Source organism: Hippoglossus stenolepis, chromosome 10 (genome assembly GCF_022539355.2).
Source record: "Hippoglossus stenolepis isolate QCI-W04-F060 chromosome 10, HSTE1.2, whole genome shotgun sequence".
In the NCBI taxonomy this organism is placed as follows: domain Eukaryota; kingdom Metazoa; phylum Chordata; class Actinopteri; order Pleuronectiformes; family Pleuronectidae; genus Hippoglossus; species Hippoglossus stenolepis.
Genome location: NC_061492.1, coordinates 8,234,168 through 8,249,275, shown reverse-complemented (window position 1 = coordinate 8,249,275; position 15,108 = coordinate 8,234,168). Strand labels below are relative to the sequence as shown.

The 15,108-nt window shown below is 41.6% G+C and overlaps 2 protein-coding genes across 2 annotated transcripts; both read left to right on the top strand.

Annotated features, from left to right (window-relative positions):
• The first annotated feature begins 569 nt into the window (after positions 1-569).
• On the top strand, positions 570-4,792 carry sumo3a (small ubiquitin like modifier 3a). Its single transcript, XM_035168582.1, has 4 exons — positions 570-727; positions 1,625-1,753; positions 1,920-1,991; positions 2,137-4,792. The coding sequence occupies exons 1-4, from the start codon at positions 707-709 to the stop codon at positions 2,197-2,199; spliced, it is 285 nt and encodes a 94-aa protein (XP_035024473.1). The 5' UTR covers positions 570-706; the 3' UTR covers positions 2,200-4,792.
• A 1,454-nt stretch (positions 4,793-6,246) lies between these two features.
• LOC118115975 (thrombospondin-type laminin G domain and EAR repeat-containing protein-like) lies at positions 6,247-14,601 on the top strand. Its single transcript, XM_035167243.2, has 13 exons — positions 6,247-6,586; positions 7,656-7,879; positions 8,440-8,792; positions 9,214-9,304; positions 9,426-9,582; positions 9,667-9,798; positions 9,887-9,957; positions 10,428-10,589; positions 10,690-10,897; positions 11,010-11,242; positions 12,676-12,854; positions 13,248-13,349; positions 13,636-14,601. Exons 1-13 carry the CDS (start codon positions 6,502-6,504, stop codon positions 13,787-13,789), a joined length of 2,151 nt encoding a protein of 716 aa, XP_035023134.2. The 5' UTR covers positions 6,247-6,501; the 3' UTR covers positions 13,790-14,601.
• The last annotated feature ends 507 nt before the right edge of the window (positions 14,602-15,108 follow it).

The window sequence follows — 15,108 nt, the reverse complement described above, 5'->3', positions numbered from 1 at the left end:
AACAACAGAAATGTCCTCTGTTGTCCTCCTCTTCAGCCGCGTTGGTGCGTGGATCACAGCAGACATTTAGGCTAAAAACATGGCGTAGATTATCTCGTTTCAAGTCCAATATGAATGTTGGGGCGTACCAACACTTGGATGACACCACAGGAGCATTATGGAGGATTTCTTTCCTGTTGTTCTTTTGAAGAATCGGTCACCATTTACTTCAATTGTATTGGATTTGGCTGCAACACTGTTTACCGATGAAAGTCCAAAAGTGTTTTGTGGACTCAAACACTTCACCCACCACCAGATAACGATTGAATTTTCATTTTTCTGTGAACTATCCCTTTAAAAACAGGTACATTTAGATTAAAATAAAAAAAGTGTATCCCTGTTTCCAACTCTAAATGTGTACATACTGGTATTTCTCACTTATACAAGCACAAATAATCCATATTCTATTGGTATTCAGAGGTTTATATGTAGTGTCAGGTCTTCAGCTCGCGTGACCGAGTATTTTTGCATCGCGGCGCGCTCCCGCGTCCGCGCTCCCGCGATTTAGGAGTCACGTGGTCCGGCGAGAGCCAATTGTTTATTTGCGACAGCGGTTCCAGGCGCGCACCCGTCAGTGGCGGAGACGAGAGGACAGAAGGCGGCGGAGACGCAAATAAAACGCAAATCAGCAATTCCTGCGAAAAGCGGCGACAGAAAAGCAGCCGACATGTCCGAGGAGAAGCCAAAGGTGAGAGATGGAGGCTGAGGTTCACGGGGATGGTTCAGTGGAGCCGCCGCCAGACCTGCGCTCAGATGTGCGGGATAAAATGGCCTGGTTTGCACGTTTCTGTGAATCGGCGCAGTGTTTGTGTCGCAAATGAATGAGCAGCCGCACATCGACACCTAACATCCAGGCAAGCGAGCAGCCCGCAGCGGGGACAGAGAAGGTTCGATCCCCGCTAAGAGGCGCCTCGGAGATCTGTGTGTGCGGAAACGGTCAATTACACCGTGATTGTCATTTGCGGATTTTTTTCCTTTGTCGAAACGGGACCACGCTACGTGCGCAAAGCAGCAAATGCCGCAACTGCAGCAGCTCCATATGGCGCTAACGCAGGGTGACGCACTCGTATAAAAAAAACTAACCCTGTTCATTCTTCTGCTGTTGTGTTTTTCTAAACGTGTTCGATTCCCCTCGGTCGCACAACAGCTAAACAAAGCTGCTAGCATCGTTAGCCGCCGGCTGCTAAACTCTGCTGCGGTCCTGAAGGACTGGCGTGCCGACCACCTAGCCTGGAGCTAATCATGCTAACGTTAGCATCTGTGACTGCTCGGCAACAAACATGTTCCAACCTGAAATCCTCACGCTGGTTTGTTTTGGTGAAACCGTCTTTAAACTCGTACCAGCGTGGTTCCTTCAGCACACGTCACTGTTGCACTTCGACCTGACCTTTATTTTGAAATGACGGTTGAACTGTGTGCAGCTCAGTCTGATAACGTGCCTGGTTAATTTGTCTCCTGGCAGCTCTGCCATTAACTGTAGTGTGTCCCAGTGTAAACCTCCTCATGTCATGTGTGTGGTCTGTGTGTGTGTCTTCCTGGTTAAGCTGCTGGTTTAATGTTTGCTGGTCTTTGTTACTCTTCGCAGGAGGGAGTAAAGACCGAGAACGATCACATCAACCTCAAGGTTGCAGGACAGGACGGGTCGGTGGTCCAGTTCAAAATCAAAAGACACACACCCCTCAGCAAACTAATGAAGGCGTACTGTGAACGACAGGTGAGCCAGAGGCCCGGATGACTGCTTTTTAAAATGTCCTCCTCCACAGCAACATGTAATTATAGTGGATGTGCTTTAATGAGCCCTTCAGCCTCTTCATCAGCTGGATCACTATTATTATTCCTGTATTAATAATCCTCTGCACATGCCTGTCTTGCTCCTCCAGGGTCTCTCAATAAGGCAGATCAGGTTCAGGTTTGATGGGCAGCCTATAAATGAGACGGACACACCTGCACAGGTAAGACATCAACATTATATTCTCTTAAACCAGCCTGACGACAGATTCACGCATTCAATGTCTCTAAAAAGCCTTAAAGTCTTCTTTTGATATACGATGATTTCATATCTGCTAACTTGAGCCTCTGTCCCTCTGCTCCTCTCAGCTGGAGATGGAAGATGAAGACACCATAGATGTTTTCCAGCAGCAGACAGGAGGCCACTGCTAAGTCCCTCCCATCTCATTGACGGCCACCCCCAGACCACGCCCCCTCAGCCACCTTCACTGTCCCTTCCCTCCTCATCGCTCCTCTCAGCCTATTATTATATTATTATATTATTCTAATTATTATTATTATTTCTTCAGTTTCAAGATGTCTGTCATGGTTTTTTGTCAGGTGTGTGTGTTTGGGGGGGCCACTCAGCTGTTTATATACTGTCTAAGCCAGGACTGAACTTTTTGTGCGCGTCAACAGTCGCTCTGCTGGCCAATCAGGACAACACTTTCCGTCTGGTGCCGCAGGCTGTGATGGGACCCGCAGTGTGCCACAGCTGTGCCTGGCTTTGTCAGTGCTTCTCATTCACTCTCCAGTGAAAACGTAGTATCCAGTAGTTTGTCGCGGTTTTCATCCAGCAGGGGTCAAACGCGGGGCTCTGCAGGTTCTGTCCCGGGGTCACAGTCAGTGGGCATGAAAAAACGTTTTTGAAGTGGAGGCACTGTCTGAACTTAATACACACCCGCCTTCCATTTCACTTCGCTCTCTTGTGTTTTTTGTCTGAATGGTGGTGACCCCTGTCAAAATGTATTTTAATTCTCTTTGCCTTTTAGGTGCTTTTGCTAAAGACTTCTGCAATGTTTTTCTATTTTTGATTTTTCTTTTAAGAATTAACCAGGGGGCTTCTTGATGATCATTTTTTCTTTCTTTTCCTGTACATAAGTATCAGAGCGGATGTTAGATAAATGTTGTGGGGCTTGGACCAATACTCCAAAGAACGAACTTCTGTTTCATATTTGCTGTACTTGGATCACCTATAAAAGCAAACTGCAAGGTTAAAAACTGTCAGATTTTAAGGGAGTTTGTATTTCATTAATGTCATTCGCTTTTTCTTGGACTGCTAATAATTTAGAACGTTTCTTTGGGCTTATCCGCGGTACAGACTTATTATTCAGTCATGCTTTTAGGGCCAGCTGTCTCATCTCTGTATTGTCCTTGCGAATGTAGGCTGATGGGACAACTGATTCTACATGTGCTTTGAAGAGGATCGGCCTCCCCTTTGAGCAAAGATATTCCAACAAAAGTCAGTATGTTAGCTGTCATGCAATGCTGAAGAACCTTTTATCTGCTTTGTCAACTGTTTAGACGATGTTTTGCTGGTGTGCACAAGACGGACGTTGCAGGCCAATTTTATAACTGCAGTTTCTGAAAACAGTCGAGATGTCTCACGTGGTGATGAATGTCTACGGTATTTTGCAGTTAGGAGAAGGATGCATGCTGTTTTTCTGCATATCGGGAGGGCATGGAGGTCAACCAGTGGCGTTTGGGAGATAAGTGTTCTGTACCCTTGGTGCCCAGTTCTTTGTACATGGATAAATACGTTGGTTTAATTTGATTGTTGATGGTCTGACATGAGCTTGGATTTCTCCGTTCGTATGAAAACAGTCAGTCATTCAACTTAAAACCTGCAAAAAGTACAAGCTTCTTCAGAGGGAGTTGGATCATTACAACCCTTTTCAGTTAATCGTTTTTTTTCCATTGTTCTTTTTTGGTCAGATAAGCCCACAGGTGATCAGTATTGTACAACTTAATAGGGTTAAAGTTCCAGTTTCAGAACTTTGGCAATCTACAGGGAGGAAAGAAATATAATATTTATAAATATTATGTTTACAATAGTGTGTAATCAAAATAAATTACAAATAGTTTCTTTACCTTTTTAGAATAAGCCATCTATTTCTACATCAGGAGCCGGTCCTTTTCCATGGACTCCGCCATGTTGCTTGTACGGTAGCCCAGAATGGACAAAACCAAACACTGGCTCAAGAGAGAACCTTTCATGTTCATGTGTTACTTAAAGACCCCCCTTCGCTTTGCTTGGAAATGGAGGGATATTCACTTGGTTTGAGACCTACATACTAAAAAACGCTACAAAATAAAACCAGTGCAGTCTTGGAATAAATGTGGTTTGGTGCGGTATGATCCAGAGCGAAGGACCATTTTAAGTTTAGTATGTCGTGAACCATTGCAGAGATGAATTATACTCTTCTATTGAAGCAGCGGTTTTTGAGGAGGTGTAACTGGCCCTGTGGATTCCACTTGTTCTAAAATGTAGTTTATTGTACTTCAGCAACACTAGAAAGGTGCAGTTATTTTAGAAAAGTAATTAAACTGTAGTCTACATGTTTTACACCTGTTTTTGAGCTGATGTATGAAAACGTGTTCAGGTTTCACCCTATCGCTATCTGCTGTTCCACCGCTGTCCCCTCATTTGTTAACATTGCGTGGTGCAGAGGCTTGGTGGTTACTCCTGCAGACGCCCCTCTGCACGAGCCAATCACAAGTAACGATCATGGCTTTCAGCTTCCCCCTCTCACAAAATAAGAGCACAGTTATCAAGACAAACTAATCAGCCTTCCACTTGCATCTGAAGAACCAAGTTAGCTGGACAAAGAAAAGCGTCTTTTCGAGCCGGCCAACATGAGAGCTAAACTTCAATGTACAAAGAACGGGGTCCAGGTTGTTGTCATGTTATTTGTTTCTCTACTGATTTGTACATTATTTGTGGTCTTTTACTACTGTATACAATAAATATAGTTTGGTACTCAGATTTGCTATCACAAGAGTCATTATTTTGCATTTGTGAATTATAAAATGTTACAACTTTCAGTAAATAATGGGATGTATTTAGGATGTGGAGTGTACTATTTGGCCTAAATGGTAAAAAGGCAACTAGGTGGCGCCACTCAACCATGACAATATCTGGTCTTGTTTTGGTTTGACATTGTTCTGTCATTAAAAACCTACACAACACATTTGCATAAATACCTACCCCACAAACATGTAGAATCGCACACATAAGGGTGTGTGCAGCTTTTCTTATTAGGAATTTGCATTGCGTTTCCTTCATTGTGGATAGCCAACCAAAACCTTATTCATTACCATGACCAATTAATACCTTAAAGTAAACATAACCACGAATCACATCTTACACCTAACCTTAACCAGTGTTGCCTCATTGGGGGTCTACTGGTTTTTGCAAGGTCTGTGTTTATGCTTGAAAAGGTTTGAAAGAGGTAAGAAAAACATGCACACACACACACACACACAATGATAAAGATAAGATTACAAAACAAAGAATTACACATAAACTTGAAGTGTGATGCAGGAAAAAAAACACCAGATAAAAGATTTCAGATAAGACAAGACATGATTTAAATTAAATGAAGCAGGTTAAACTAAGTTGATATCAAAAACATCAGAGAATGATTATTATTATCTAACAATGTATTACCTTCCAGGATGTCCTTTATCACCTGAGGCCTGATGAGGAACCTGAGATCTGATCTGATGAGACTGAACAGTTGCGTTCAGATTAATGGTGGCTGATGAGTCAAACCAGGAATAAGGAAAATCACGTGCATGAGTGGACGATTAACTTTACTGCATTGAAACTACAACACTCACATGTGTGCCATGCCTGGAAGGAAGAGAGATTGACGGCTGGATAGAGGAAAATCAGGGCAGGGCAGCATTGGTATCTTGTGTCCTGATCTAGGTGCAGTCTATGATCTTAATGTGGGCGAGAGGAAGAGACGCTGAACGCATTTGCCTTGTAAATGAGCAGGTCGGTGGATGAGAAGATTCTGAGAGATCTGACACGAGCTTAATGTGACAGCGTTTCTCACAACACAGAGTGATTATTGAAGGAGTGCCTAGTAACCAGCTAAACAAGGTCAAATTGTTGTTCACACTATTAAATTGTGTGTGACTGTTAGCAATTATAACTTTGTCAGTTGATAACAAAAACTACTACTACTTATTTAAAGTCATTTCCGTGCTCTCTCCTGTGACTAATATACTCCAATCTTAGCAGGTTAAAGTAATGCTATTATTGGCAAATACTCTTTGGGCTGAGGCGCTGGAGAAGCTCCAACCCTCTGGCAGGTCTGTGTCATCAGAGGCGGTTGTGGGAGGATGAGTGACGGGCTGTTCAGAGATTTGCATGGCCCCGGTGTTTAAAAGGAGCTGCAGGTGCAGGATTCTCCACACAGATGAATGGATTTCTCTCCCAGCACAGGACCTCTGCTGCTACTATTTATGAATCTCAGGTTGCAGGCGTAGCTTTGATGAGTTCCAGGAGAAATCTTTCAACTTGACATTTTTCTTTGGAGAGATCTGATAAAATTAATTTGGATCAGTATGAAGAAAACACAATGGTCTGGTGTGTATAGTCACTTAAGATAGAGAAAAAAACTAATATACTAGACATGGAGACAGTCGCACCAACTGGCAACTGAACCAAACAGGTTTTTTGTGATGTCATCGCTGATATTTCTGCAGCTCCTGCTCCTGGGGTTAAGGGTCATCAACGCCACCACAGACACATGGAGACACTGTACAGGTATTAAACCATTTTAATCTGTTTAATCTCACCTATTACCTCAGCAGGTTTCCAAACATTTGATGCTCGCTTAATGATTATTCTGTGAATGGTTCTCGGTTTCATCTTAAAATCTGGGAAACCCCTCCAGCTAAAATTCTTTTGGATAATTCCAACTGTCTGTATCTGCTTACAGTACAGTGGGAGTGTTTGTGTGTGCAGTATTGCGTGCAATATTAACTTAAATGAATATCCACAAACAAGTACAGACACTGGATGTGGTTAGGATTCCGCAGCAATTCCATGCACATCACAATATCGGGGGCGAGCACTTGGCGTACTTATGTGACGTCTCCTCCATGGTTCCTGCTGCCCAATAAAGGTCTTTCTTTTAATAGCTAAAACCTCCTACAGCTCCACCGCCACCCAGGGCTATTTCTCTCACGCAGCGTGGAAAATAAATCCTTACTTCTTAATACTACACTGTAAAATACTCCATTAAAAGTCCCTCTTTGAAAAGGTTACTGGAGTAGAAGTATGTAAGTGTAGACAGGAAAATGCACTTTAAGTATTAAAAGTACTCACTGCAAAAAAAGGTCACAAAACTTGATTTATGGTCTTAGTTATACTATATCTACAATACTATAACATCATTTAACATTTGAACATGTTCTTAAATTGGTGATTAAAAAGTGACTAAAGCCATTAAATAACTGCGGTGGAATAAAAGTTACAACATTTCCCTCTGAAACATAATCAAGTAAAAGTTTTTTGTAGGATGGAAAGAAAATATAGGTGCTTAGTTTGAATAGTTTTTAGAAACCTGGATGACTATAACTATATGGTGTTAAACCAGGGAATAGCACTAGTTAGATAAGTCTGAAAAAGGAACTTAATCTGCAGATAAAGCTTTTTAATTCTTTACTATCCTGTTAATCATCTCAGGATGCTCACATTTATTTTGTGACCTCTTCAGGGGTCCAGACCCCTAGGTTAGGAACCACTGATTTATAGCACAGCAGTTTCTTAATGAATAGGTTGAAGCAGCAAAACTGTCTTCATGACTTCTTTATTTCCTTATTGTTTGCAGATTTGCTCCCTCTGGATCTTCTGTCTTTTGTCCTGGAGAGGGACACCTCCAGACTCATGCCCGGGGTGCACATGAAGCAGGCCGGAGGGGTGAGGGGGGTACATTTCTCCAGCCCTCATTCCTCCATGAGCTTTCCCTCCTCCCAGGTGCTGGCAAACTGCGACCTCTTCCCAAAAGACTTCTCCATTGTTGTGACTCTAAAAGTCCCACAAATTTCCCAAAAGGTGAGAAGCAGTACTCAGATCCTTTACTTCAGAAAAAGGACGAATACCACGACGTGAAGATACATTCAAAATGTTTTCTAGAGTACAGAAAAAACATAAGCACCGGAATTTAAGTTAATTTTGCAGCAGAATAGTGTTATATATAATAATAATAATATAAACTATTTATGTAATTTTCTGAGATTTTTAGTCAGTAAGAATAAGTTTAACTATCAGTAGCAGTCGGAAGTTTACTATTAAAATGTAGTTGTGTGGAAGTAAAAAGTAATATAAACTGAAAAAAATGCAAGTTTAGTACAAGTATGAGTGCGTTTAACAAATTTTTATATCATATTTATTATTGATTATTCCTCAGATTATTTTATTAGTTGACTATTCATTTTGTCCATAAAGATTTAAAAAAGTGTTTTGTTTAACAAAATAATCAAATTAATTAATCGATGATCAAATATTTACCATTTAACAAGGAATCTACCATATGCTCTGTAATATACTTTGTTACTTTCCACTTCAGAACAATGCAATATCTTTGAATGATTTTCCCTGTTGTTTTCTTACAGAGAAATGAATACATCTTTTCCATGGTGATGCCAAAAACAGAAGAGAAAAGAGCAGTGGCGGAGAAGGAGAACATTTTGGAAAGTACTAATAAGAGGAGTATCAGGGAAGATGGAGAGGAAAAGAAGAAGAAGGAGAGGCAATTCCAAAGTAATGAGGAACATGGACGGATCATCTTGGGACTGAGGTTTTCGAGAAAATGCCTGCACTTCCTCTTTAAAGGTCACGGAGGGGTCGTGGAGCACTGGGTGTTTCGCGGCACCGAGTTGGCTGATAACCAGTGGCACACTCTGGTTTTAACTGTTACCAGTCAACACGTGAGGCTGTCGGTGGACTGTAACCCGCCACTGGAAATGTAAGTTACGTTGATGTTTTGTTTTGTTCCTCCTGAATTCTGTCTGTTTTCTGTCTGCCTCCCACCACCCTCTCTTCCTGTACCATCCCAACCCCCTTGAGGGATAGTAGATCCTTCACCACAATACAATGGCACCGCTCCAAATCTGCTCGCACCCCGCAGCCACATCATAGTGGCCTGACAGTGTGTGATGGATGGTTTTAAGTGGAAACTCCCTCTGGCGCAGAAAAGGGAGGAATATCAGCACCCAGACTTAGTGCTCATCTGATACAGTTCATGCCTCATATTTTCCTGTCGACTAAAAACAGAAAAATAGAAGGGGACTAATTTAATTACCCAGACTTTATGCTCACTTCCAAAAGGAAAAGCAACTTACAACATCAGGTATTAAAAAATGATTATCTCCTTTTATGGCAAACAGCGTTCCCACCAGGCCTTTCCCCTCAGACGTCAACATTCAGGGATCCAGATTCCACATCGGCAGCCGGGGAAGATGGAAAGGCTTGTTTTCAGTAAGATTTATATTTCCTCATCACTAACTTTAATGGGGCGCATAAGAAACAAGCTTTTAAATCATTTCAAACGACACGACTAATACATTTTCCCAATCATTTCCTTCCGATCTGCTGTCAGGGTTTGTTAAGACAGCTGGTTTTGGTACCAGGCTCAGACGCCACCCATCAGATCTGCCCATCTTCCGACCCCCAGCTAGCAGCTCTGTCAGTACCACCTCTCCTCCTAGACCTGCCCATCACGGGGAAGGAGAAAGACAGCCACCTGACTTCCTACGGTAACTTTTACAAGGCAGTTACAAGATTTATATCCCTCCTGCTTCCGTCCTTCTCCTCCTTAACTGTCTGCTTGTTGTGATCAGACACGGAGGAGCGAGTGTCAGTGGGTTTGGAGCGTTCGTGCTCGGAGATGCTGCAAGGTCAGCTGTGGTTCAATCCGCTCAAGAAAGGCCTCTACCTCTGCGACGGCACCGTGTGGGTCACCGTGCTGGAGGGTGAGAACCACACATCAACTGTCAACAGCACATTTCTCCTCAGTTTGGGTTGAAAACTGAGGAAATTCTCACCTCTACGTGTTCACAGATCATAAAAGGCTGGACTACGTGTTGGAACATCAGGTCCTGACCACCAGCTCAGAAACGCATGATATAGAGGTATTTGTCCACTTTGTGTATATTTGCTGTGTCTGTTCTGTGGCTGTGCCTGTCGTCCACTTACCACAGGGTTGGTGGTTTCAATCCCCGGCTCCTCCAGTCTGAATGCCAAAGTGCCATTGGGAAAGAGACTTAACCCCGAAAATCCCCTGATGGTTGGGCTAGCGGTGTATGAATGTTGTGTGATAGAAGAAGCTCTGTGTATTGAAGTGCTGTGTGAATGGATGAATGTTACTGTAAAGCACTTTGAGTGGTCGATAAGACCAAAAGAATCACTATATAAACACAGTCCTGGAATCCTCACTGTATTTACATGTAAGAAAATCAAATTCACATGAGAAGAAAATTACCTTTGTTCTTCAAGACCAGGATTTTTTCCAAACAGGGGTTTCAGGGACCCTGCAAGGGGTCACAGTGGGAAACAAACTTGGTTATACAAGTTAGTTTTAGTTTTTCTCAATTTTCTTTAGGTTTTCCCGGTACCTGGCATGGGTCTGATGGCTGCCATGGCTCAACGCTCCAAAGCTTCTGGCTCTGCTGTTTATCTGTGGACCCAGTCGGGATTCCAAGTCTACCAGAATATCTCCACACACGAAGCTCTAGCCTGGAGACACTTCAACATAGGAAAGAAAGTACGCCAAAAAGGAACTCAAAAAATATCAGAGGTCACCGTTTAGTCTCATTATTATAAGCTTTGACCCAATATTTGCCCTTTTTTATTGTTTGATGTAGATATTTCTGGTGGTGTCTAACTCTGGAGGAGACTCGGACAAACGCTTTGACAAAGAGTCTGGGACGGACTTTTCTGTGATTTACAAGTGGAGCAAGAAAAGAAAACAGTTTGTGCGGTTCCAGTCTCTGCAGACCTACTGTGCCCGGGACTGGGAGGCTTTTACCATCAAGCAACAAACCTATCTCGCAGTGGCCAATCATAGACAAGGTACAAAACGAATCGATCACATGATAGAACTCAATCAAAGTTTCAGGATTCCTGCATTAAACCTGACTAAAATATTAAAATACAATAATTACTCTTCTGGTTTGTCTTTTAGGGAATAACAATCACACTATTGACAGTGTGATATACAAGTGGAACAGGTTAACAAAGTCTTTTGAGGTTCACCAGACGCTGCTGACCTCGGGGGCCTATGACTGGGAGTTCTTCACCGTCGGACCGTACCATTTCCTGGTGGTCGCAAATGCTTTCGATGGAGTTACCACAGCTGTAGACTCTGTCATCTACGTTTGGGTCAATGGACGCTTCCAGGTGTTCCAGAAAATTAAGGTATGTTGTGAACATGTAACTCCAAAAACTTTTTAAAAACTTTAATCATTCAGTTGTTGGGTACCGTACTACAGGGTGAACTTGGCAGGTGTTCAAGCGTCTGTGTAGATTTAGCTTAGTAGCACTTTGATAAAACATTATGCAGTGTGGTTTCCATACATAGAGTCTTTGTCTGAGCAGCTGGGCTTTGATGAGATCAGTATCTTTGAGATCAGTATGAAAACCCACCTGTACACAAAGAAGGAAGTGAATACAAACAGGGAGAGATAAATGGGAAAAGAGATGGGGGAGCAAGAAGTGCCAAAAATAGAGCGTGTGGTTTGCCATGATTGGTTTCAGCGATAGCAGTGCTTTGACATGTACTGATAGACAATCATATATTTAAATCTAGCCACATTTGTGGTGCAGGCGTTGACACATTGATAGTCACATGAGAAACCATAAGGAGGTGCGTGATTAAGGGAAACTCCACAGTTCCATTTGAGGGCTCCCCAGAGCACCCTGGGGCGAGTGAAAATTAATCACCTGAAATTATCAAATGAGAGAGAAAACATAATAATCACACCTTTTAAACATGGAAACCACATGGCTGCATTAATGAAATGGTTAATTCATCCACCACTTGGACTGAAAATTTCAATAACTAATTAATGAATTACTATTAAATGGTGCATGGTCCCCAGAGGATGAAGTCTACTGACTTTGCTGGTCCTGTGACATATGTCAATATTTGTGGTACTGAATTAAATATCTGATCAACCATTGGATGGATTGTCCTGAATTTTCACTCAGACATTCAAGCTCCTCACAGGTTGAGTTTTAATAATTTTGATAAACCCTTCACTTTTCCTCTAGTGCAACCATCAGGTCAAAGTTTTCACTTATCCAGTGTAATATCTTTCACACATTTGAGCAGATACTCTTAGTTCCCAGATGACCTGTCCTATTGACTTTGATGATCCTCAGACTCTTGTTCCACCAGACGTTTGTGCTTTTGATTGACACGTTAGATGGACTGCCAGGCTATGTATTTGGTACAAAGCCTGACTTTATCACTAGTGCCACCACCAAGTCAAAATTTGAATCGATTAAATACATTATGAACGAATACAACTAACAATATTCTCAAGAGCATAAGCTATATTTTTGTTTTACGTGTTAGCATGCTAATGTGTTATATATGGTCACCGGGTTAAACCTATTACACATCATAACATTGCCACTGTTAGCAATGTTAGCATGTAAATGTTAGTTTTTTTACTTAAAGTGCTGCTGCGTCTGAATACATCCTCCTAAAGCAGCTAGCATGGCGGTAGACACAAGCTGGTTTCATTTGTTATGCAGTGGGGATTCTTTGATGTCTTCTTTCATGTTTTAACACTTCCGACATCCGCAACGCTAACTGTTTGTTTTCTTTCTTATGTTCAAACTAGACGTTCTGCGCCACAGACTGGGAAATGTTCCAGATTGGCAGCAGATTCTTCTTGGTTGTTGCCAATGGAAACAGACTCCATGGTAACGAACCAAGTCAATACGCCATCAACTCCACCATCTACGAACTGGACTTGAATGGACAGCTGTTTGTCCGCTTCCAGGATATTACCACCTACAGGTACACGTCTGCAAGCATTTTACATATATACTGTATATATAGACTACATATAAAACCAAACTTACCAGAATATGGGCACTTGAACATTCATCGGTGTGATGAGAACCAACTAAAATGACAGAAACTATCTTTGGGAAAAAAAAATGTATGTGTATTTTTGACTTATTAGTTAGACCCATGTCCCATCTGCTAACATGGAGGTGTTTAAGACCTATACTACAGGCAGCCACCAGGGGGCGATCAAGACGTTTTGGCATCACTTGTGTTGTCCCTCTTTAAATACAGTGTTAGATATGCACATAGCTTGATTGCAGGAACACTTCCTGTGTAATAATACATTTCCTGCCATATCTCCTTCACTTGCAATAACCACATACCATCCTGTCTCTCCAGTGCAGTGGACTGGGAATTCTTCAGCCTCGGGGAGGAGCATTTTCTGATTGTGGCTAACTCCTTTAACGGAGAATCCTACTCCCTGAACAGCGTTCTCTACAGGTAGTCAACTTGTCAACTTGTCAACAACACCCCTCTCACTGTTGAATAATTCACCCATGATGATCGGGCTCTAATTTAGAGCTGAAATCATCTCGAGGACATACACTCTTGTAATGTCGATTTATTTCCTTCCTGTGAGCCAGACACGGGAAAGCATACCAGCACTTTTGACACAAGATGATTCACTAGGAACTACGAAATGGCCCACAGCTATTTTTTTCGAGCAATTGTTGAGCAGATGCAAATACACATTTGATTGAACTCCTCTTCTCTGTTTGCATTTTAGATGGCAGGGATATGAAGGCTTTGTTCCTGTTCATTGGCTCCCAACCATCGGGTGCAGTGACTGGGAGTTTTTCAGCTCCAAGGGAGAATCCTATCTGATATACTCTAGTGCCAAAGAGCCTCTCTCCAAAGTGTTTAAGCTGAAAACCTTTTAGTGTGTTTGTGTGTGGTTGTATGTGTGTGTGTGTTTGTGTGTGTATCCTTTTGTGTGTGTTCGTGTGTGAGAAATTGTTTGCAAACATGGTTGCAACACCTTTGTGCCTGTACAATACTGCTCCTGTCCACAATTTCTGGCTCAACCTTAATTACCTACTGTACAGTCAGGGGCTATATAGCGATCATAAAGTCCTAAGTGTTGTTTCATATTCATAGAAATTTGTTATGGTGGGTTTTGAAGAATGATTTGATATTTCTTAGTATAAATGTCTTTAAATTAGATGGTTTTAGAGAAACATTACATCAAATTCACATAGGATTTAGTGTCTTACATCCTTGTAGCATGGAAACTGCATTGACCATCATTTATTCATCACCATAACATTTACAGAAAACAAAAAATAACAACAGTTAAACAAAATAATAAAGGAAAAATCGTTATCTGTAATCGGAAAAACTCTGATGATTTATGTGGTGGATAACTTTCCCAGGGATTTTAGCTGAGGGAATTTGGTAAAACAACCAACCCTGCATTCACTTACCCTGCAAGAAGGCTAGGTAAACAACTAATGTACCTCATTTTAAAAGATGTCTATTTGTGGGTATTTTCTGAAAGAAATACACACTACAACTCAAGAAAGCCTGAAAGAATTCCTAACTTTCTGTAAAAACATTTTAAATTAAAATATATTTAAACATTTTCTTTAACGGCTGGAATGTGTTCTCTCAAAGAAAATTAGCCTGATATTATTTTTTTTATGTGTATGTGTGTAAAAGTAAATTATTGACATGACAATAAACCAGTTTTATTATGGAAGACAAGAGTTGTTTACGCGTTTGTTAACCTCCTAGCTCCTAGCGATGTTCAGTCGAAGCATGCGGGGCTGGAAACAAGGGTGTCAAGCACACCCTGCAGTGCACAAGTTTTCATTCCAAGTTATTTTGTGGCTAATCGGATACCTGGCGAGGTCTCTGATTGGTATGCAAACCTTCAAACATGGCCCTGGGCAGATAGCTGCCAACCTCTATAAAATGTAGCATCTATAAATCAAGTTTGGTGCTATGGGACCACAAATTCCATGGTCCTTGTATAATATAAATTGAATTGTGAATTGTTAAAATTAAAATGGCTGCATCGTAAAGAGAAAACTTAGCACTGGCCAGGAAATGTTAAAAGAAAATATATTCAGTGCACGTTCACCAGGTGTGAAACTACAAGTACCACAATGCATCAGTACAGGAAGAAACACGGATGCTGGGAAACACGGGTAAATGTAGTTTGTGCAGCCATTAATGTTACAATTAAATCGTAAAGAGA